The sequence below is a fragment of the Cinclus cinclus genome, chromosome 7 (assembly GCF_963662255.1).
Source record: "Cinclus cinclus chromosome 7, bCinCin1.1, whole genome shotgun sequence".
NCBI lineage: Eukaryota > Metazoa > Chordata > Aves > Passeriformes > Cinclidae > Cinclus > Cinclus cinclus.
This window is the reverse complement of record NC_085052.1, coordinates 2,552,793-2,577,316: the sequence shown is the minus strand read 5'-3', so window position 1 is coordinate 2,577,316 and position 24,524 is coordinate 2,552,793. Positions and strand designations below refer to the sequence as shown.

At 44.3% G+C, this 24,524-nt stretch overlaps 1 protein-coding gene across 1 annotated transcript in view; it reads right to left on the bottom strand.

Annotated features, from left to right (window-relative positions):
- The window catches only part of C7H10orf90 (chromosome 7 C10orf90 homolog), a 132,399-nt gene extending 112,437 nt beyond the window's left edge, over positions 1-19,962 (bottom strand). The window contains exon 1 of the mRNA XM_062496600.1: positions 19,723-19,962. Coding sequence (XP_062352584.1) covers positions 19,723-19,962 — 240 coding nt within the window. The remainder of the gene's footprint in view (positions 1-19,722) is intronic.
- Between the last annotated feature and the right edge of the window lie 4,562 nt (positions 19,963-24,524).

Genomic DNA, 24,524 nt, shown 5'->3' with positions numbered 1-24,524 from the left:
ATAATTTATAGCAGCACACTCTCCCAATTAATCCCCACTAACTCATTTTTCAGCCCCCACCACCAACATTGCAAAGTTCAGTGACCTATGGCTGTTTCCAGAAGTTATTATTCATTTTACCTCGTACAGCACTGAGGGCCACATTACCCCTTAACCAGTAACATCGTGTCCTGTGATTTAATTGCAGTTACGTGGGGTTGGATGCACTTCCAGAGATCTGCTCTCACCATGGAATGACTCTGCCTTTCATCTCCTCTGAACATGGAGTTCTGAACTTCCATCCTCAAATTCCCGATGGGCTGCAGCAGGAAGGATGAGTGGAACATAAAAAGCTTCAAAGAGAGCTACTTCAAACTCTTGCAAACTTGCATCTCTCCCTTCCTCGCCCATTTTCTCTCACTCTTTCGGTGTAACTATTGGTTCATGTTCTAATTCCAGCTCAATTATTTTTTTCCCCCCACTTGTAGAGGAAACCAAGAGTTTTCTGACTCTGTAGTAGGTTCTCCTGTGGTCACATGGGCAAAATCCAGGGTAAAAAAATAGGTCAATAACCATGTACAGCCCCTTATGTTGTCTGACAGCTCTAGGTGGGCACTTTCCAAATATCACTGGGTTCTTAAATGCACAGCCCCAGCACTGATCAAATCACATGGGAATGATGAAATTCAATCAATTCCTGCAGCTTTTATTTCTGTTTTTGTATCCCACTGTGCTCTGGAGGGTGACAAAAGGTGAGGAATGATCTCTTATGGCGCTGGCTCCCATTGCTGAGCAGGTCCCCTTTGGTGACACAGAAATAATTAGGAATGTTCCCATGGGATTCAAACTTCCAGAGGGCAGGGTTAGATGGGATATTGGGAAGGAATTCCTCCCTGTGAGGGTGGTGAGGATCTGGGATGGAATTCCCAGAGCAGCTGTGGCTGCCCCTGGACCCCTGGCAGTGCCCAAGGCCAGGTTGGACCCTGGGGTGGGAGCACCTGGGACAGTGGGAGGTGTCCCTGCCGTGGATGGGGTGGCACTGGGTGGGATTTATGGTCCTTTACAACCCAAACCATTCCATGAGTCTGTGAAATCATGGCTGTGGTGATACTGAGAGCTTTTTCCCAGGGCTGCTCCATGGATCTGTGGGAAATCTCAGGGGGAGATTCCCACTGGCACCAGTGAAACCAGACCCCACTGCTGTTCCTCAGCTCCACTAAAGTCTATTTAAACAGAGGCAATAAATTGCATCTCTCCTGGTAACCTCTAAAAGAAGCTCTGAGTTCAGGTTTAAATTAGCTCCATAATTAAAGTGACAACAATTAAAGAGTGCAAATCCTTATTTATTTGCCCAGCTGTTACCAGCAGTGCTCAAATACCGAGAGTTACAGATACCTTAACTTGAGCTGGGTTTGTTTGTACAACATTCTGACTAAACAGTAACAAAGCTGGCAAAGTGTGACATCACCCTGTGTCATACCTGCAGTGTGGGGGAGGCAGACAAGGGAAATTTGAAAATCCAAAGCCCACAGACTCCCCTGATGATGAAGGGATTTGTTCCTTCCATAACTCAGAATGTCACAAAAGAGCAATGTAACATGCAGTTATTCTCAGTAAACATTTACAACGAATTTAAAGATCCTGTTCCAAAATATAGATAATTATACCTTGAAAGGAGGCATTTGGATTTGACAGAGTTAACTTCCCACAGATAATCACTCAAATTGACTTGACTTTTACTTTGTGCACAATCACTCTTCCCTCCTTCCCGTCTTCTCTTTCTCTCTTTCCTGCTGGAAACCAGGGAATGTACTGGGATCCTAGCAGAGCCTTCAGAAGAACTGATGGAGTTTTTAAACCCTCCACTATATTAAACCCTCTAAGGGTTGTGTGGTGACCTTTAAGGACAACCACCACATTCCCAGTGGCCCTGCAGCCTGGTGGCATCAGAAGAAGCCCTGATGCTCCCATTCCAGACCTGCCACGTGAGGGTTTTTTTTATATTTCAGGATCAGAAGAAAATTCTGGACTGTGCTGGCCTTGTGCAGGATGTGAGTGCTGAGATGGAACCCAAGGAATTTATCTCTCATTTGAAGTTCAAAATGGAGCCAGCTGTTATTAGCCCATGATAATTGCACCAGCATAAAAGATGGGTGAGAAAAGATAAAAAGAGCTCTGCACAAAGTTACAGTTTTCAAATAAAAGAATGTGCTTAAGCACCATTTTCCTGCACACCAGTAAGTCTCTGCTTTGAAGGATCTGTTTAATTATCTCCTTTGTTTAAACCCTTGAGGGTGCCAATTCAAGAGCATTTTAGGGAAGAGCACTCCCAGAAAAATCAAAAACTTCTGGCAAAAAGTCAATTCCACATGCATTTTTTTACTATATGGCTCCCAAAAGTATAGTCACTGGGTTTTGGTTCCCATCAAAACATCCATCCTGAAGGGAAATGGAGTGGGGTGAAAACATCACCTCTAGGAGCATTTTTGGGCTTTCAGCTCCATAAAGAGAACGGGGCAGGGCAGGAACCCTGTCAACAATTAAGGAGTAATGAATCTACCAGAATAATGGATATTGATTAGGGACATTTATTTCTGATAAAACAAGGAGAGTCAGCAAAAGGCAGAAATGTTCAGACTAATTATAGTATAAGCTGAAACAAAGTCAAAGCAGTCACTTGGACAAAGCAAGCCCGGGACAAAAAGGAGCAGCACCCACGACATCCAGGGATGCTGAGGAACCCCAGGGCAGAGGGGAGCTCTGGAGAACCTGAATTTTGTCCTGGCAAAGGTGACTGGCCAGGCTCACAGACTCATCCTGTCCCCACTACCAGACTGAACCCTCCACTCCCCACGAAGGGTGGGACATTGTGCTCCTGTCCTTGAGCACTTGGGTTTTTGTTTTTTGCTTTTTGTTTTTTTCCACAAAAAACAACCTAGAAATTAAGGCTGGAACGTGCTGAGATTTTGGAAGAACGAGTGAAATCCCAGAGAGTTCAAGGGGTCACTGCAATGGGAGACCCCTCTGCCCCTGGCAGAAAAGGAGAACTGACTGCTGGAAGTGGAAACTTCTGATCCTGATCAGAGGGAGAGTGAGGGCACAGTGACCTGCCCTGCCCAGGTGTGCTGGGGAAAGAAAGGATCTCCACCAGGAGCAGGGAAAAAGAAGGGAATGCTGTGGCTGTGCTCCCTGGGAGCCTTGTGTGACCTCAGGCTCTATCCCTTTCCCCAAAAATTATATTCAACCACGTAAGATCTAATCCTAAAATTACCGCTCCTGACTACTGGGTGGAATATTCCTTGCAGTGTTTTCCTTTACTGTCCTTATAACCAGATCTGCTGTGGGGTGGGCAGGGTGCCCAGAGCAGCTGTGGATCCCCTGGATCCCTGGCAGTGCCCAAGGCCAGGTTGGACATTGGGGATGGAGCACTGGGACAGTGGGAGGTGTCCCTGCCATGGCAGGGCTGGGAATGGGATGAGCTTCAAGGTCCCTTCCAGTCCAAACTCTTCCATAATTCCATAATTCTATGAAAACCCCAAATCAAATATTCTGGAGATTGTTACTCATATTTTTCCTGTTCTAATCAGACTCATCAAATACATAAAATACCACCCTTTATTACAAAAACATATTTTCCGTGCTAGCAAATTGTCTTATTTTACACATAGAAAGATATAAAGGTTGCAAGTTTGAAAGGATATTAACCTTGTAGAAAAGAAAAATCATTATGACAGTGCCCTGTGCCATAGTAGAAGAATTTCTTGCATGTTTAATAATAATAACAATAATAATATTAATACAATAATACATGTTGAATTACATGCAATGTGCAATATTTTAATAACATTTTTTAAATTTTTTAATTCTCTATTTTTAAATTTTTCTGTGGTCCCAAGTAATCAAAACACAGAGAAGCTTTTGAAAGAGAAAGCCCTGGAAGGGTGAACCCGGGGAGGGGGAATGTCTGTCCTGGGTGATTTCCATCAGTAAACAACCACCAGCTCACTTCATTTGTTCCTTGTAATTCCTCCAAATTATCCTGCATTGGAGCCTCCAGGGGACAGAGATCTCCTGTCTCCTCCATGGCACAAGGCTGTGTTATCTTATTTTCAGTGAAATCTCACCAGAGAGCAAATTTGAGCAATTGCAGCACAGAACCCCCCTGGGAAGGTGCCCAGGACACTCCAGTTTCTCAGCTGATCATAAAAAAGATTTTATTTTCAAATTGCAACAGCTCCACAAGGCTTTGTCACAGGCTCTGAAATCAGAGATGTTGGTGCTTGCCATGAGCCACATCACCAGGCCTTGTAATTCCTTCCCTGCCATAGGAAAAGAATGTTCAGGAAACTCCAATTTATTCCCAAAAGGTTCCCTTTGTACGTGGGCAGGAACAATCTTCCACTTCAGAATTAATACTTCTGATATCTTTGAAGCTCCAGCTAATTCTCTACAGATTCTTTCCAAGGCGTTTTTTTGCTCGTGGTGAGAGCCCCCATGGGATAAAGAGACATTATGAGAAATATTAAAGGCACAAAAAAATATATTTTTCAGATGAAATAAGTCGAACAAGGAAAAGACTGAGCCTGTTATCCTTGGAAAGAATCAAGATGCTTTTTCAAACGTTTAATCCCCTGTACTTCCTTGAAAAAGATATCAAGGCTAAAACAAAGATTTGTGATTTTGACCCAAAAAGGGAAAAAAAAAATCCCTTATTTTGCTAGTAGGCACCTTTTGGCTTTTTGAGGTTAACAAGGACCCTGAAACAATTTAACTGCATTACAGTTCTGCATATTCATAAAGATATGCTGAGCAGATAACAGAGCAAATGATTTAATTGAAAAATCAGCCAGTGTGAATACTTTTTCCTGTGAATCATGGAAATGTGACAAGATCTGTTAATTAACATAATCTCATTTATTTGACATTATTCTTGTCACTTAATATAATCTTCCTATGAAGAGGAAAAAAATGGAAATTACAAAAAAAGAAAAAAAAGCAAAGAGAAAAATATAAATGGGGAAAAGGAGAAAAGAGAGAACGCCCCTGGAAAATGGAAAAGGATGTAGGTTACATTCACCACTAATAGAGAAAAAGAAATGGAATGGGTAAGGAAAAAAGCAAAGGGAAGAGATAAAGAAAAGTGAAAATGGGGAGAAAAAAACCCAGAACATTGAGAAAGTGCTTGGGACTTGTAGGAGTGAGGACGGAGATGGAGAGAGGCTGTTTGGGACCAGATCTGGCCCCAGTGAGGAGAAATCCAGCAGAAAGAGGAACTGGAGCCTTTTTCCTGCCTTTCCCTGCCTTCCCTGCCCTGGCAGGAAATTCCTGTGGCTCTGCTCCAGCCTTCATTTTGGGGGTTAAAATGGATGGTTATGGACATTTGGGGTGTGGAAGAACCCAGTATTTATCATTTATCATTTATTATTTATCATTTATCATTTACCTTCAGGAATTTGTTCCATTTGCCAGCATTTTTTCCCCTTCACTTGCGGGGAACAAGGGACAGGACAAGAAGAAATGGCCTCAAGTTGCACCAGGAGAGGTGCAGGTTGGATATTTGGGAAAACTCCTTCACCAGAGTTGTCCACCTGAACTTGTGTTGCTGCATAAATAACAAAAAAGGAAATAATGCAATTTATCCAACGCTCAAGGCTTCAAACTCATTTAGTCCTCAATTACTTCTGTTACTATGACCATAGATATTTAAATGGGAGATAAATTCTCATAAAGCCAGTTGTTAATAGACACTATTAACTAAAATTTCTATTTGTAATTGTAGATATTATTAAGTGTGGGAACTGATAAAAAAAGAGAAGCCTAATTGGAAAATGGAGATTAATTTCATTACAAAACATGTCAGAACATGTCTTGTTTGGCTTCTCCAAATAACTGGACTTGAGGGCTGAGTTGTTTGGGATGAATGTTTTCCTCCCAGGTCAGGAAAAGAAATCCCCTGGAATTTGGGAGGAATACAGATTTAGAAACCCCATTTTTAGTGCCACTGGAAGGAGACAGGGATGGATGATGGATGGATGGAGATGTTTTCAAATTGTATGGGAAAATAAGTCTAAAAAACCAGAGCTGAATTAAAGACAACTAAAGAAAAAAATGAAATAAAATCTCTGCACGACAGCAGGGCAAACAGACTCCTGTGAAAGTACTAAACAAACCTGAATTCTCTGATTTATTTTACAAATACTTGTTAGTACAACTGATCAGGATATATAATTTTTCATGGCTGTTTATTACGATAAAATGTTCTTTTAAAATCCACATAAGCAACGTGCAACAAACAAACTGTGAGAGCTTTATGGCTGCTCCCTGCAAAGCCCCATTTATCACCAAGACTGAAGAGAAATAGCTTGAAGAGTGATATCAGAATGAACAGGCAGGGGAAAAAAAAATAAAGAATTATTTCTTTATTTTGTTATTTGCCCAAGCAGAGAGGGGGGGAAAAAAAGTCAGGAAATGCTTACAATATTTGTTCTGTCATTGACAAAATCCTCATAAAAGCAAACAGTAACCCACAGGATAAATTGCAGAGCTTTTTATTCTGCAGTATTTTCACTCTATTGAAAGAGATGCTTGTAAATGTACATTCTATTTTTACCAGATTAAAACCTAATTTCAATAAGGACTGCTTGGAAGCTGCTTTCATAGCCCCACTGAAAAGCCCTTTTACTTCCTTTATTTTATGACTGTGACTCCACCATTCACATTTTATATTCTCCCTGAGAGACCACCACACATGAAATAGAATTAAAGAGTGAATTTTGGGAAGTCTTTTGAACCAGAACATTCTCCAGCCTGGACACTGATGCAAGAGAACATCTCAGTGCTGTATTTCATCATCCAAAGGGATGAGAGGGAGCTTTAATAGAGATGCAAAATCTTATTTTTAGCAAATTAGCAGCGTCCACTTTTCAGGTTCATTACCCACAACTGTGACAACGCATTGCTCAGTGCTGGTGGCTGCTTGATCTGGAAATAAAAATGAAGAATACAGGAACATTAAAGCTCCTTATGCTCCTGGTTCTGGAGTAGTGAGGCAGTGAAATCACTGAAATGCCAGGAATGGCAACATCCACCTGTGTGAGTCAGTTCGGTTCACTTCCTGCAGCTTCCCAGCCCAGGTAGCCTCAGCTTTGGGCAGGTGGAACTGGTTTACACCCCTGGGAATCAGGAATCCCCAATCCTAAAGCTTTTCCATCAGCCTGGACTACTGGAGTGAAATATATTCATGGGATTGATTGAAATATTCTGGTTAAATGCTCTCCTTTTATATACAGAAAACATTCTCAGCTGGAAGGCTTCTTTTCACCAGTTTAATACTGGTGGAAAAAAATACCAGGTTGGAGTGGACATCAAGGATCATCTGGTCCAAACATCCTCAGTCAAAGCTTGAGAAAGATTTACTCATGAGAAAAAAAAAATTGATTTCATAAAAGAAGTTTCAACTGATTTCTGAAGTTTTGACTAGTGGAGTCAAGTCTGCTTGAAGGCCTCCAGCATCCCCCCTGTCCTACAGAAGGGGAGAATGGCAGCATGGGTGTGCAGGTAGAACAAAAAATGTCGGGAAAAACAAGCATAGGATGTGCCAGTAGCTCTGAACTTCCTTGTAAATAAAGCAGAGCTGAGGTGGGTAATGAAAGTGTCGGGTCTGAAGAGCTGCCCACAGTTTGGCACAGCTGTCCAGGTTTTCTTTGGCAGAAAAAGTGGGGTTTTCTCCTTCTACCTACGTGACCTATTGTGCACATGTTTAAAAGTGAGCTGTATTATCCTCCCTTCACTGATTGCTGGGGGAGACTGGATGAAAACACAGACTAAATATTCACCGTCTGAGCTATTTCAGGTGGGTGAGCTCCATCATGGCCAAGCTGTCCTGACAGAAATGGGGAGAATGGTCCTGGCCCTTGCTCTCCAGGCACTTCCACAAAGGCTGATAAATTCCCCTGAAGGGATTCCCTGATAAAATTTCCCTGAAGGACCAAATGTAGCCTCGGATGAGAATGTAGGGTCTAGAATCCACACCCCCATATTGTCTGCAGCATTTATTTTTCCCCGCTATAACTGCTGGAGCTTTTGGATAAACATTCCCAGCTTTCTGTGCTGCGATGCCTGAACAATAAGAAAGAGCTCCTGCTTCAATTTCATCTATTTATACATTCCAGAGAGCTGACTTGGGCTTTTTCACATCCCACCTTGCTCATCTAAACACGCTGCATTCACAGAGCAAACCCACCACCTCTGCACCTGTGCAAAGCAAAGCAGGATAAAGGGAAAACAGGGACACAACCCCAAATTGCAGCAATTTGCCGCCCCCCCCCCCCTCCTTTTCAGGGCTGTAACTAAACACAGAAGGTGAATTTGGGAAATGGGCCAATTATTCCTCTCACCCCAGCCTGTTGCTTCCTCGATGCGTGATCCAAGCTCGTGTTTTACTGGGATTCCTGCCTCCCAGGGAAGGCAATGGCTCAGCTCACACAGGGACTTCAATTAATTTGTCCTTTTAGCAAGGAAATTTCCTTCTCCTCATAATTAGGGCCGGTGGTGGCCTTGGCAGGGCTGGGTTAATGGTCGGACTCCACGACCTCAGAGGTCTTATCTAACCTAAATGATTCTGTAATTCCCAGCATCCAGTCACCAGGAATACGCCTGGAGAGAAACCCCTGTGGTCTGTGGGGACTGCTGCCCTGACCCGGGCAAAGGGAATGGTTTCATTGGTGTTTGCACAGGTGAGCCGTGGGGGAACAGCCCCCAGAGGTGACAGCCTTGCACAGGAGGTGATGCCGGGCGCTGAAATCCGTCTGGAAATGTCTCTGTGTGAGTTCTGACTCGGGAAAGCTGCAGGTGCATTTGTGATCAGAGCCACGCTGGGCATTTCTGCTGCCCAGCACACCTCCAGCTAGACAGGAACAAAGGAAAGAATGTTCCTCCAGCTCCTGGAATCCTCAGCTCTGCCAGGTACACAACCCCACAAGTTAAAATTGTTTCTGCAACATTAGCACCGCAAACCTCCTTCCTCGGGGTGCAGTGAAATCCCAATAATGTCCTGCGTGGGCCCAGGATTGCACTCTCCCGTCGATCATTACTCCTCTGAACATTCTTTAGCCAATTACTCGGGCTCGTAATTGCATTTCTGCGTAATCCACTCGGATTCATTTGTCAAACACAACTTTGAGACACGCCGTGTCGAATGCTTTAGTAAATTCTAGATGCTTTCGTGCACTCCCTTGCCTTCTCCCACTAATTTAGGATTTAATTAAAAAAGGAGTCATCTTTGCTTGACATGATTTGTTCTTTGCATACCCACGTAAGTGATACTATTTCTAAAATTAAATACAACTCTGAACCTTACAGAACCTCCACTGTTTTCTCTGAGGATTCACAGTCAACAGGATTTGCCTGGAGAGGAAGAAAACTTTAGATCCTGAAAGGCTCACAATGTTCAGTCTATTTTTGGACTTTCCTGCTGCATTTCTATCACACTGCTCATATTTGAAGCCAAAGAGCAAAATGGTTATTATTAGACAGATTTTATGTAGTTTAGATTTTTACTCTCTATGCCCCAAATATACACTGATCTATAAAGAGTGAGATCAGACTTCTTTTTTTTAATCATGAGGGAATATCTGTTTTATTAAGTATGACAAGCCTGTGGCTTGTCTGAAAGTATCTAAAAATTGGATAATTATCAAGGTGAATCGGATCCACATGGTTATGTCTGTATAATGTTTAATATTCCAGCACCAAACTTTAACGCCTTCTTGCCATTTTTGTCCTGAAATTCAAATATTAGCAAGTAATTTGTCACCAAAGAGATTCGTTTTGCAGAGTTTCACCAACTTCTGTCAAAATAACTTGCAGTAAATATTTAAAAACCCACAGAATGAAAAAATACATGTTATTTGTTAGGAGAATCAATAGCATGTAGCAATGGAAGGCCTAGTAAATCATTTCCTGCACACCAGTTCATATTTACTCATAATTATGATTCACAGGAGTGCATTCCTGCAATCAAGAGACAGGGGTGCACAGCATGAAAAAACATTCAGCACCGAGCAGACTGCATGAATAATTGCCTGTCAGAGCAGCTTATTAAAAGGAAACTACAATTTTACAAGACAATTCTTGTATCTGCTTGTCTAATCTAAAGACAGAGGGCTGTATAAATGCAGAGAGTTCAAGGAAGAAATATTTCTCGCTCCCCAGTCGAGCTAGAAGTTGAGCTTTTAAAGCATTGAAAGAACAATCAAAGTGTGACAGCTTTGAGATGCTCGAGCTCGGACCTCTCTAAATTGGAAAGTGAATCCTTTGTGTTTAAGGTGGCAGCACAGGCAGGGAGATGGAGGGGATGGAAGTGTGGCCATGGAAACACACTCCCTCCTGTATGCAGAGGTGATGTCATCCATGGAATGTCCTTGGAAACATCCCAGCAGATGGACCCAGAGGGTGAGAGAGATCCAGGAACCCTCCTGGAGCTGCTGCCTTCCCCAGCAACCACCAGCAGGGAATACTGGGATCACTGGAGCCTGGCAAAGTGATATTTTCTCTCTGAATTCTTTAGAATTTAGGTTTGGGAACCTCCAAGGAGGGCCTGGTGTCCCCTCTCGCTGCTGCATGGAGGGCAGGGACAGCTCTCAACATCCCCCAAACCTGTGGGAGGAAGGAAGCTCCAAATCTTGGAAGGAATCCTTCTGCTTTATTCACCCACTTAATGAGTTTCACTTCTCCTCCTCTGACTGATGCACAAGTTCTCGGACAACAGACTGAATTTACACAGAATTAAATTCAAAACAGGATAATGCTGCTTTAAATTTAAATTTAAATTAAATTTAAAGCAGGATAATGCAGGGAAAAATTAAAAAATTAACTTAACACCCCCCCCCCCCCCCCCAACAACCCAAACCAAAGAAAGGTGTCCTAAATGAACTCATGGCCTTTGGTGAAAATCCAGCTTCATGCAGCTACTTTGGCTTTTTAAAACCATCCGGGCATTCTTTTTAAAATGGATTTGAAGTGATTGAGGTGCACACCTGGCAAGTGGAAGAAAATAATACTTCATTAATAAAGAGCACTGAGAAACAAAGGAAAAGGTGACATTATGAGCCTCAGGAACAGCACCTGCAGCCCTGTGGAAAGCAGAAACATTTTGTCAGGCTTGCTTGTGATTGAGAGGTCTCAAACCAGAAACCTGTTCACTGAAGAGCTGGGCCAGAGCTAAATCCCACCAAAAGCAACGTGGGATTTCCATTGATTTCAGGGAGCTTGGACCAAGGCCAGGGGGGAAGGACAAAGGCAGCAGCTTTAAAAATGCTGCACAAAAAGATCTTGCCCTTTGTTCCAACAACCACTGCTGAGAATTTAAAGCCATGTCCTGGTCCCTGCCTGGGTGCTGAGGCTGTCCTGGGTTTGATAATGGCTGTAATTTGGATTTTCCACTGTGAAATACACCCAGGCAATTTGTGTTAATGAAAATCATAATAAAAATCATCACATGGAAACATCCTGCAGTCACTGAAAGAAAGCTTTGCTCCTTTCCAAGTAATACACTTGATAATGTTTCACTTGCAAAAAAAAAAAAAAAAAAAACAAAAAAAACCCTAATAACTTTTTTAATAACAATCTGAGGGAACTTTCAGCTGAGGGGTCTCCCGGAGAACACTCAGACTCCAAGAACAGGGGGCTTGGGTTAGAAAAATTATTGCCAGAGCTGAACATTATAAAACTGACATAGTTTCCAGAAAAGGTTGTAAACAAATTTATTAGGAGCTTTTCTTCCGAGAAATACATTAGAAACAATCAAAGTACAAAAAAAATAAGTTGGCCACTGAGAAATGTGTCTAGACAAAGCTTCCATTATATGATTTAACAATCCCTGGCAAATGCTGCTTAAAGATAAAATTGGATTCCCGTCCAGAATATTAATACTTTTATTGCAGAAATATGTGTATTTTAGAGATAAAAGTACATATTCATAGACAGATAGATGATGAACATTGAAAATGGCCTGGAACATGGTTTATTTTATCAGAGTTTCTCTCTCTGTCAAACAAGTAAATCATTGTTTTTCAGGTGGAGGTTTCTGATGAGGAGGAAGATTTTCTCATTTTCAGACAAGGGCTTCTGTATTTCCCTTTCAACCACTGTCAACACACATTGGTGAGCAGTTCCTGTGGCTGACACAAACAACTTTTGATTACAGAATGAGGAACAGCACTCACAACTTTCCATTTCCAAACAACTCCACATAAATAGTTTGTAAGTTGAAGTTTGGGCAGAGCCAGAGCAAGCTCAGGAATACAGATATCAGCTTTATTGTGTTTGACTCATCTCAGTGCAGGAGCCTGCTGGAAATAAAAATGTGACATTTTTCCAACATGACAGGAGAGAATTTGGAGATGTTTTCCTAAGCCAGACAAAAGGAAAGCACTGAGCATTAGATCAGCTCCTGTCTTTTTTCCAAGGCACTGTTTCATGTTTGGCAGCCAACTCCAACCAGCTCCATGCTCCACGTGGAAAACTGAGCCTCGTGCAAAGCACAGCAAATACCTGTCCTGACTTTCCAGGAATCCTGGATCTTCCATGACATGGAAGAAAAATTCACCTGGTTTCATGGAAACATAGAATGGCTTGGCTTGGGAGGAGCTTCAAGCTCACCAGGTGCCACCCCTGCCATGGCAGGGACACCTCCCACTGTCCCAGGGGCTCCAACCCCAATGTCCAACCTGGCCTTGGGCACTGCCAGGGATCCAGGGGCAGCCACAGCAAATCTGGGAATTCCACCTTGTGCCAGGGCCTGCCCATCCTCCCAGGGAAGGATTTACAGAAGATCAAACAAGTGGCTGAGTTCCTGGCTTGCCCTTTGTCCCCAGGTGAAGATCACACCTCATTTTGGAGAAGCCAGTTTGAGCTACTTCAGTCATTTGTGAGCTACAACTTGAAACAAAATTATTTGGGATTTTCCAAAAGGAACAGGACCTGCCATGGCAACCCAGCTGGGAGTTGCCACTCCATCATCTCCCCTGGCAGTGGCTGAAGATTCCATCCAAAGGCAGAGGAGAGCAAAGGCTTTGTCCTAAGGCACAGCTGATAAAGTGTTTTAAAAGACTCTTTAGGAAACCAATCCTGCTCGCTAGGAAACCCTACCAGAGTTTGCAGTGAGAAATCCATTTAGAAACCCAGTTTTGGAGAGCAGCCAGGGAAAGATAATGGTGCCACTTGCCCCCAGACCCTATCAGTGCTGCACAATTCCCAGAGCAGGGTTTCCCAACTGCTTTGGATCAATCCCTTGTCAAAAGAGATGTCAGCTCCTTGAACCACATGCAGCCTCCAGGGCATCCTCCCATCTCTTCCTAACGTGGTCCTCCAAGGACTCGGATAAAATTTGGGTAGAGAGTTGATGGGATGTTTTTTAGGTTTTTTTGTGTTTTTTTTTTTCCTTCAGAACTTAACATTTTATACGAGGAGGCCATTTCTGTGAATTCCATCCGGTTCTTTGCTCCCACAAACTCATTTTGCTCACTGCTTCGAGCACTCCATATTCCAGTAACCAGTTTTTCAAACCTTCTAACAGGTGCTAGTACATCATGTCCCCTCTCTGCCATTTCTCATTGTCATCTCATATCGTTCATCAAAGGATGAGAGGGAACATTGTCTGCAGGCCGAGGAAATCATCCAATCTAACCCTGCCCCAGCTAACGTGTCACTTTTGGCCTCAGGAAAATCACATCATCAGGAGGTGACAGAAGTGGCCTGGCATTCTGAGTTTCTCAATTTATGAATGCCTGCCACATTTTAAAAAGCTGGCCTTAGCTCAGCTGCCTCCCCCTTGCAAATGGAGACCCTGAAACCTCCCCGGATCACAAGAGAGAGTTAATATTTGTTCACTGCTTTCAAAATGTTAAGTGCAACATGAGTGCTGAGCCTTATTACCAGAAATAATGGATGTTTGCAACTCCAGCCTGCACTCTTCTGTGTAATCATTATTTGGCTTCTAATAAGTAACAGCTTTACCAGAATATACTCCCAGAAAACATCTTTGGAAAATGCTCTTAATTTTTCTGTGAGCTTGAACAAAGATTTAAAATCACAGACCTGTTGGAGTTGATACAGTTAAATTTTATTGACTTTCTGGGAATGATTCATCCCTGACTTGTTACATCAGCTTTTTTGTTTCGCCGGTTATATTTGAATTTGTCAGAGAGTTTTGTAAATTGAGTTCATAATCTCATTCTGAGTGTAGATATCAAATATATGAAAAATATACCAGTAAACACCAACAGAAAAAAACCCATAACCACATAAACCCTTGTACTGTTGGTTATTCACAAGTATTGCAAAGAGGAAGAGGTTGCCACAACAGTGAACTCTAAGTTGATTGTATTTAAGATTAATTTATACAACCCTTTCCCTGAACTGCTTTGGGCTTGAGTGTAACATTTACAAAGATGTTCCTGAGTCTGTTGTTGTTTATAAGAATTAAAGCTCCGTTTGTGCAAGGAACTGCTAAAAAAATAACTTTTGTGTGCTTTTGGAGTTAACAACATAACACTGGTGTGAGCGAGGGTATCTAACTCCTGTTAGTAAGTACTTTAGCTGGGAATAAAAAAGTTTATTTAAATTTGGTGAAATTTCTGGCTGCAGAGAGTTGGAGAAACCTCCAATTGCCAAGAGGATTTCAACTGCCTCAGTCCTGCAGGAATGAACACCTTGGAAAGGGTGAGGGGTTAAACCTCCCCCCCCCCCCCCCCCCCCCCCCCCCCCCGTAGATAAAGAGCTCACGAGCCAATGTCCAAGACATCACAGGAAATGTCCTTAAGGTGATGCCTGATGGTTTTGACAGAAGATCTGCTCTTTATGGAAATGGTGTTTGTTCAGTGGTAGCACTGACCCACCATAAAACCTCACTGCACTTTCTCCCTGAACCATGTAAAAACTCACACTCTGGCACTGTCAGAAATCAGATTTCCCCCTTTTGCAGACATGAAGCTGCTTCCATTTTTTGTGGCAATGTGAACCACTTTTTATTACAGGATGAAATACCAGGGCATAAACCAAGCTGTATCCATAATAATCCCACCCTTCCAAAGCCACATCACTTTGGGAACCCCTGTGCATTTGTAAAGAGTACCTGGGAGATGTTCACACATCTGCATCCAAACATCCAACCCCTCTGAAGATTCCTTGTTAATTCTATCACTTTCAGCTGCACGGTCTGAAGGAAGATAATTTAGGAAACAATCCCTTTCATTATGTACAGCCAAGCCCCATTTTTTAGGCTAAAACATAAACAGTTTAATAAAATAATATTGCTTAATAAATTAGTATCTTCAGCTCCTTTCTGGACTTCTCTCTGAAAGAAATAATTAATCACCCTCTAAATCCCTAATAGCCCCCATAATCTCTGAATATAAAAATTCAAATGCAAGAAGGCAGAAACTGCTGATGGAGCCAGCAGGATGGAAGGAGAGATGCTCTCTTTATCCCTTCCCAAAGACCCTAAACCAGTGCAGTGACTGCAGTGTACATCCCAGGAGCTAAATGAATTCACATGTTGCCTTTGAACACTTCTGCTGGCAAATGAAGCATGTTGGGCATCCCAGATGTCATCCTGCTGGAAGAAAGGCTGAAGACACGCTCAGAAATAATCAAAATGCTTCTATGAGAGTGAAAGGTTACTGAGCACCCTTCAAAAACACAGAGCTTCCCCCCCAGCTCCTGCCAAACTTTGTCCAGGTTTGTAAGTGCCACACCTTGGCTGGCAGGAGCCAGCAGGAATGTCAAAGGAAATGCAGTTTTGGCTTCTTAATTCTCCCTGAATGGTCCATTTGTGGTCCATTTTCACCTGCAAGAGACCCCCCCAAGCTGATAGACATATATCAGACATCTGCAAAGCCAAGGCTGAAGCCAATTTTGTAACACAAACTCATACATTTAATTTTATTTCCATTCTGATACATTGCAATGCATTGTAAACCAGAGCATTTATGAAAACCTCTTCCCACCAGGTGTAAAAACCTCTTTTTTTGTGTACACAAACATGGAACAGATACAGAGGTCATTCACCCCTCATGGAAATTACAGCAAAAATAGATGATCAACAGCTGGAATGGAGGCCATAACATTTCCAACAGAATATCTTTAGTGCAAACAGAAAAGCCAAAAAGTGATTGCATTATTTTTTTATAAGTCCACCCATCTCCTCCTGGGAGGAAAATTTCCAAGAAGAATTTACACTGTGGGTGTACAAGAACTACTTATGTGTTTTGTCTGAAAATGCTGAATTTACCTACAAGGCCTGTCAATGAAAAAAAAAAATACTACAAAAACTGTGATATTTAACTGAGGTGGAACAAACATACCCTTGGTGTAGTCATCTGCAGTAACCATGAAACAAATCTTGATCATATCTGTACATTTATGGAATATCTCTTTCTTTATTGCAAATCTGTCTCAAGCAGGGCAGCAGCTCTGTTTCCATTCATCCTTTTGAAAAAATGCTGTGACAACAATTTCAAACATCATTCATGGCCAAATACTGCATTTGGATTTCTTGGAACTAAGAAATGAAAAGGAATGTTCCTTTGCTCCAAGAAAAGTGTCTCCAATTCTGTGTGATGCATTAAAAAAATCAGATGAGAACCCCAAGAGTTGACATAAGGATGTGATAAAACTTTCAGGTTTTATGGAAAGAAGCATTTTTCAGTTTCCTCTTAATAAATGAAAAACACACATACACAGTGTGAAGAAATATATTATGCCTAAGCATGTAAAATATGGCAGCTTGAACATTTTACAGTTTAATGAAAAATGCTTTTTTCAGGACAGCTTATATTACGTTTGCTGGAGAAAAAAAAAAATCTTTTATTTTCTCCATATCACAGTCCAAAAATTACCATTTTTCCTACCTGTAAAACCCCAGCATTGGGATATTTATGCACTGTGAATTAGAAGCATTTTTTTACTGGTGATCAAAATTTTAATAGCATTAGCTCTACTTGTAACACATTTTCATTAAAATGAGAATGTGGAAAGCAGTAAAGTGTATATAGACACTCATCAGTAGCAGTGAGGCTTTATAGTGGTCATGGGATCAGCTGTGTTATATTTGTTACAGATCATGATCAGACAACAGGACAAATCTCTTCTTTTTCACTGACAACAACATAAATTGTGCTATTGCATGGATTTAATATGTAGAAGTTATAAGTAATTCTTTAACTTTCATTTTATTGAACCTGGTGCTTCCTGCCTTAGGCTTGTACTTGATCTTTGGTGTCCATATAATTCCCATTTCGTGCAGATATAGAGGTAAGCTGGGACTAAGGAGGGCCAATTTTTGGGAGAATTTAATTTTACTCTTGGTTAACACCTGAAGAAAGCTTGGCAGCAGCACATTTGTCATGAAGGGAAACATGAGTGCTCCCTCAAAACAGAACAAACACACCTCAGCTTTGAACCTTGAGGCCCAGAAAGGACAGACTGCAGCAATAACTCATTTATTAACTACAGGTTTAAATTAACATCAGTGTCCTGCTTTGTGTCCTCTGCTCACACTCCAGACCTGCAAAGCCACCAGGGTTCCACGGAAGTGATTCCTGGTTATCAGTGATGTAAATGAGAAGTCAATCAGCTTCCAGATTTACAGATTGTTCCAGTAATAGCCTCAAAAACCCCTGAAGCACCTGAGGCCTGAGCAGCTCTGGCGGTTTTGTTGCATATATTTAGGAGCACCACAAAAATAACTCACCAGTTATATAAAAGGGTGAAACATTCATAGCTGGAAATAAATATTATTGCTTTTCACTTTCCCTAGTGTGGAAAACCAAAGGTGACTACAGGCACAGAGCAAGCACATCCAGTATTTCAGTCAATTCTCTTGGAGTTCCCTTTTGAAAATAAAGGTGTGAAATCAAAGAGCTCCCTTGTGAGTTGTCTTTGGGAGAGCTCTAAATCATTGATCCATTAGTGCAGGATAACGAGGACAAGCCATGACTTTGAATGAAAAACTTTTGATGTCCTCACTCCTGGGCAGAATGAGCAAAGGTGCAGGAGCTGGCTCCATCACAATCCCTTGGGATTCTGCAGGACAGCTACAATAAAATCTAGATTAGTTTGAACATGTTGGTAATGTCCTGGGAAACTAACCCCAAGGGTGGGAAAAGGGAAGGTACATGGAAACAGGAGCAGACTCATTCAGGGGTCTGAGTACTTGATCTCAAAACCTGACAGCAAAAATGCTGGTGCAGAAACTGGTCCTTTGCCATCCACACAACAAAGAAAATAAGGAGAAAAAAGATTCAACCTGGATCTATTTTAATCCTTAAATTTCTGCTACAGGGCTTCCCCTTTGGCAGAGGACTAATCCTTACCAAATAACAGCCAGTCAGCCATTTCACTTTTCTTTAGTCCTTTTAAGTGTTATCCCTCTGCTGTTTCTTGACTTTTCCACACTTTATTTTCTGTTTCCTAAAGGCTTTTTTTTTTTTTTTTTTTAAATCATGGTCCTGGATGCCTCCAAGACTACAGGGACTGGGAACAGGAAGTTCATTTCCTTTGCTCGTTCTTTTGCAATCATTTATTCCATACCTAATTAGCCAGGGGATGCTAGACTTGGACAAGATTTTGGACTTCAGTCTAGAAATCAGGCTTATGATCTTTATACATTAAGCCCCAATGTCCAACCTGGCCACAGACACTTCCAGGTATCCAGGGGAAGCCACAGCTGTTCCCGCCCAGGGAACAATTCCTTCCCAATATCCCATCCAGCCCTGCCTTTTGTCAGTCTGAAGCCATTCCCTGTGTCCTGCCCCTCCATCCCTTGTCCCCAGTCCCTCTCTAGAGCCCTTTTAGGCTCTGGAACAGCCTCCGAGGTCACCCCAGAACTTCTTCTCTCCAGACTGAACAATTCCAGCTCTCCCAGGCTGGCTCTAGCCCTTGGAGTGCATCCATGGCCTGCTCTGGACTCGCTCCAGCAGCTCCACATCCCTTTGGATGTTGGATCCCAGGGTTGGAGGCAGCTCGGCAGGTGGGGTCTCACCTGAGCGGGGCAGAAGGACAGAATTCCCCTCTTTCGCACTGCCCTTGGTGTGGGATCAGTCTGGGACTCGAGGGTTCTTTCCCACATGACCGGGGCATGTCCAGCTCTGACCAGCAGAACCCCAAGCCCTTCTCCCAGGGCTGCTCCATCAGTTCATCCCCAGCCCGGATCGGTACTGGGAGCTTTCCCGGTGCAGCCACAACAGCGTTGTTTAACCCCATCGTGTTCTTACAGCCCCACTTGTGCTCATCCAGCTCCCACATGGCAACCTCCAAACACGCATCTTGCTCCAACTACCCAACATTTCCAGAAAAACCCTTTATTTTAAAGCTGCAGCTCCGGGCAGGATGAAGGCAGAAACTTCCTGACAGAGCACAACCGGGTGCACCTGGGACATAACTGGGAATAGACTGGGACACAACTGGGTGTACTGGGGACATAACTGGGGATAGACTGGGACACAACCGGGTGCACCTGGGACATAACTGGGAGTAGACTGGGACACAACCGGGTGCACCTGGGACATAACCGGGGATAGACTGGGACACAACCGGGTGCACCTGGGACATAACTGGGGATAGAGTGGGACACAACTGGGTGCACCTGGGACATAACAGGGAATAGACTGGGACACAACCGGGTGCACCTGGGACACAACCAGGAATAGGCTGGGTCACAACCGGGGACACAACCAGGTGTACCTGGGACATAACCGGGAGTAAGCCGGGAGTCACCCGGACTAAAACCAGGGCCAGAGAAGGCGGGCGCTGCCTTTGTGCGGAGCGGCTGGGCCGGGGACGCTGAGGGGCGGCGGGCCGGGCCGGGCTGGCTCCGCCCGCACCACATGACTCCATCGTCGGGAGAAACTTTTCCCGTCCCGCGGTCGGAAAATGGCGGCGTAGGGAGCGGGGCTCTGGCATCCCGGCGGCTCCCGGCGCCATGACCCGCTGGGTGCCCACCAAAAGGGAGGAGAAGTACGGCGTAGGTGAGGACGCGCCCGCCCCGCTCCCGCCTGTTGCGCACACGGCACCCCCCGGCCGCGGCCTCCCCGTCCCTGCCCGGCTCCGCGCTCCGCTCCGCGGCCGGGACGGAGCGCGGTGTTCCCCGAGTCTCCTACGGTTCCTGTTTGCCCCGCCGGGCTCCTCCTGGCTCCCAGGAACTTGACGGAGTTGTGTGGGAACGCCGAGCCCCGCTGGGAGAAGTCGCGTGTCTCCCCGCGCTGCGCTCCTGTCGCTCCCCGAGCGCTGCGCGGAGCGCACAAGCCCCGAGTTGTTCTGAGCTCAGTTTCTTTATGGATGCGCTTCCAGGCGGGCTCCGTGGGGAGCCCAGCCCGTGCCCTGGGTGCTGTCCCTCCGTGGTTCTGCGGGATTGTGATGCTCATACAGATGAGGGCTTTCCCGGGGATCCATTTCCTACCGCGCTCCTTCCGTCCCTCCCGAACAGAGGGGGATTGTTCCCGGCTGCTGGCTCGAACATCCCCGCTGGGAGTGAGCGGCACCGAACCCGCTGAGCTTTGTGAGCTGTGCCGAGAGGGCCTCGCATGAGTTCAAAGATGTTGCGTTTGGAGCGAAAGGCTTTATTTTAGGATTGCGGCGCAGAAAACTTTATTGGCATGAATGAGCGTTTGTCTCTAGGGAAGGAAATAATAAATCTGACTGTTCAAGTTGGAAACGTGAAGTTCAATGCCCACCGCAGTTCTTGGGCTGGATTGATTGTGAAGAACAACTTTTTGTACAAACCCGGAGCTAAACCTCACGAGCAAAGCAAGCAGGAAGAAGGGAGTTTCTGGGGCTGAGTAAAATCTGAGCGAACTGTAGGGATTAATTTTAAATTCTGTGTGCATTCCCCTAGAAAACCAAAGCTTGACTTTCAAAAATGGTTAGAAAATCCCAGTTACACCGTGTGGCAATTACCTGTGGGTAATTCCAGCACTGAGGACAAACACAGGGAAGCAGAAATGCCACTGATGGCAGTCGTTCCAAATTATCTGCGTGGTGGTGTGGGATGGGTATTTTGGAATGACCGAATTGTCACGTAGTATAAGCTGATGTTAGAGCCTGGTGACACTGGAAAGCGAGTTCCTCTTTTGCAGGAACTCTGTGTCTGCTGCTGTGCTGGGGGTGACTGCTTTCCAGGAATGTTTGGAAATTTATTTGAAAGTGACATGAGAGAGAAAAAGCTTGAAATAGCCTGATAGTTTTAGAAGGTGCTTTGATAAAGTGTGCTTGCACCTCCGGTGTGGGGGATTGCATGTGCAGTAAGAAAACTGGATTTAAATGTAATTTAAGCAATAAAAAACCCCCCCGCCGGTTTGAAAAATCACAAGATGATGTGCTTAGGTGGTATTTTTTGTGTCTACTGCTCTGCAGAGAAGTTTGTAATGGCTTTACAATAGGTTTGTGTTTCTCTGATAGTTTGTTTTTTTCCTGCAAGGAGGCTGTCATATTCACCAAACTGGGGGATTTCTCTGCTGGATGCCAGGGGTGTGAGGGTTGAAAGTGGATGAAGCGTTGCAAGGCGATAAATCAGATTTAGAGCTAATTGAACATTGCATTCCCTGGTCTGTGCCATTCTGTTATAGGCTGCTTTGGGAGGGATAGCTTCTTTTTACTGTCCTCCTAAAGAAAATGAATATTCAGTTGGTTCTGTGTGTTTTATGGACCTTTATATTGTTAAGAGAGGGCACTGTGAGTCCTCTGATGTTTTATTTTTTGGTGCTTGTGAAAGCTGGAGGTTGTGGAGAACTGATGCAACAGTTGTCTGGTCCCAAACAGAATTGGAGATGGCACTGTTAACCTGAAAATTCAGACTTAAGAATAGTTTTCTTCATATTTGCCATGACCAGCCCTGGGGCCTGATGTTGACTCAGTCTTGTCCGACAGGGAGAAAAATCCCTAATAGGAATGCTGACGGGACTTAGTGAAACATAACATACAATGCTTTGTAGGTCTCATCAATCCGTGCAAATATCCCCAAAAGGATGGTGCCAGACTCATTCCAGTGGTGCTCAGTGGCAGGATGAGGAGCAATGGCCATGAACTAAGCCAGGAGAAGTTCCACCTCCATGTGGAGGAAGAACTTCTTTCCATGAAGGGTGGCAGAGCTCTGGAACACCTGCCCAGGGAGGATGTGGAGTCTGGCCCTCTGGAGACATCCAAACCCACCTGGGTGTGTTCTTGTGTCACTTGCTCCAGGTGACAGGTGGGACGGACTGGGTGATCTCCAGAGGTACCTTCCAACCCCAGATATTCTGGGATTTTGTGTGCAGGCTTCCCCAAAGCAGAAATGCCAGGAAGGTGTGTTGGTGTTACTATGTCCCAGCGGTGGGAGGTCAGAAATGTACATATGTCTGTATGTAGAGATGTGCATATATGACATACACACCTGTGCTTATAGAACACATTCATATCCCCTTTCCACCTCCTCTGGTATATCCCTGTGCACAACAGAGTTTTCTTATCATCTCAAGACCTGAAGGTTTGCTGGCTGTGGTGCAGCTGGAACAAATTACGCCAAGAAGCCTGTAGTGACAGCTGGTGGGACACAGGTGTGTTAAGGAGCACTCCCCCGTGGCACAGTGGGATTTGGGGATGCTGCTGGATGCCCTGCACGCCTGTCAAGTGAATTTGCTGCCCCAAGCCTCTGTGCAGAGGAATTATCTCAGCAGGCAGTTGAGAGAGTGACTCAGCTCCGCTTCCTGAGAGAGTTCAGGGCTGGGCGTGCGGGAGGCTGCAGGAGGAATGGGTGTGGATCGAATGGGATAATACAGATATTAGCTTAATGTACGAAACAGGGAAGTGATCAGCTTCCTTGGAGAGGCTTTTCCCTGCTCCCAGCGCTGTGGATCCTTGTCCTTCATCTCAGTCCTGCCTTTCATCCCTTGCCCTGAGCTGGTGGGGAGTGTGGTTATGTGGAGGGGACCACGTGGGTGTGTGGCTTCCTCCACGGGGACATCAGAGGTTTCCAGAATGTCCTGAGAGCTGCTCCTGTCCCCTCGGTGTCACAAAGTGGCCGTGGAGTGTGGCTGCTCAGTCTCCCATTCCCTGCTTTTAGTGTGGTGTGAAATTTGTAATTTTGGTGGTTTTCCTTCTGTCAGGGGAGAGGGGATGTAAAGAGCTGCTTTGGGAGGTCTGGGAGCCTGACCAGCACCTCTGAGATAGAGTGCACAGTGGCTGTGCTAGCTTCCAAATCCTGAATTCTGCTGTTCTTTGCCCCTTTTCCTTAGGGCTAAGAACTGCAGTGAGAGGTAGAACTGGTGCCACTGTGGTTAAAAAATGATGTATTTAAAATTCCTCTGTGTCCAAAGGTTTGTGTCCATGGAGTAAATAGACCACTACTGCGGTAGTTTAATCCTTTTTTTTTTGTTTTAGTTTCCTAATTCAATAAATGGTGGAATGGAGAATTGGTGCCATTTGCCCTTGGTCAGATGTAAAAGGAGAACTTTGCAGTTCCAGAGCTTGAGTCCCCATCCCTGAAGGTGTCCAAGGAAGGACTACTGGATGTGGCACTCAGTGCTCTGGGCTGGTGTCAAGGTAGGGTTTGGACTTGGGCTTGATGGTCTTAGAGGTCTTTCCCAAATTCAGTGACTTCCAGTATTTTTGTTTGCGAGTTTTTGTTGCGTGTCCCGACTTGGCCTAATTTTAGATGGGGACACTGGCCACACTTCATGGTCAGGGTGTTTTAGTGCCTCTGAAATTGGGATAGCTTTTCCCAAGGGGTTTATGGAAGTACCTTCAAACCAGGTACATAGAAATATATATTTTATTATTAGGGCATGGCTGTAATGAGTTGGTGAACTACGAGGTGATGGACTGATCATGATTTAAAAGTTTTGCAGCTGAGTTCTGCTCTTGTCACGTCTTTTTGAACGGAGGGATAAGAATTTGTCAAGAGGAGGGCTGGTGAAGGCACAGGAAATCCTACAGCCAAGCACTGCTGCTTCAGGGAGGACTGTGGTGCTCTAGGACAGATTTGAGGCTTTTGTAGAATCCTGGAGTTACAGTCCAGGCTGTGGGAAGCTGTGGTGGCACGTGGAGTCTCTTGCTTAAGGTGATGATTTTGTGCATATTTGTGCCTTAGATCAGGGAAGGAAACACTGTAAGGAAATTGGAAAAGCTGCATGGTAGGAATGCATCTTAGTGATTTTAGTGCTGCTGTGCAGTGAGGTTTGGAGCTGCCTGACAGGACAGGTGACTGCTGTCAGTGACAGCAGGGCTGTGCTGTGGCACACCCCAAACCCGTGGAGTACAAGTGAGAGTGTAAAATGTCCAGCAAGATTCGCTGCTGCACTGATCAGTGCGTTGGAGTGAGCACATGCAGACTCCGTTTCTTAGAGCCAGCGTATCCCATGGACACCCAGATTAGGGTTTTATTTGTTATATCCCTCTGCTGTGAGAGAATTGGGATTGTTCATTCTGGAGAAGAGAAGCTTTGGGGTGACCTCCTTGTGTACTTCCAGTACCTGAAGGAACCAAGAGAGAGATGGAGAGAGACAGTTGACAAG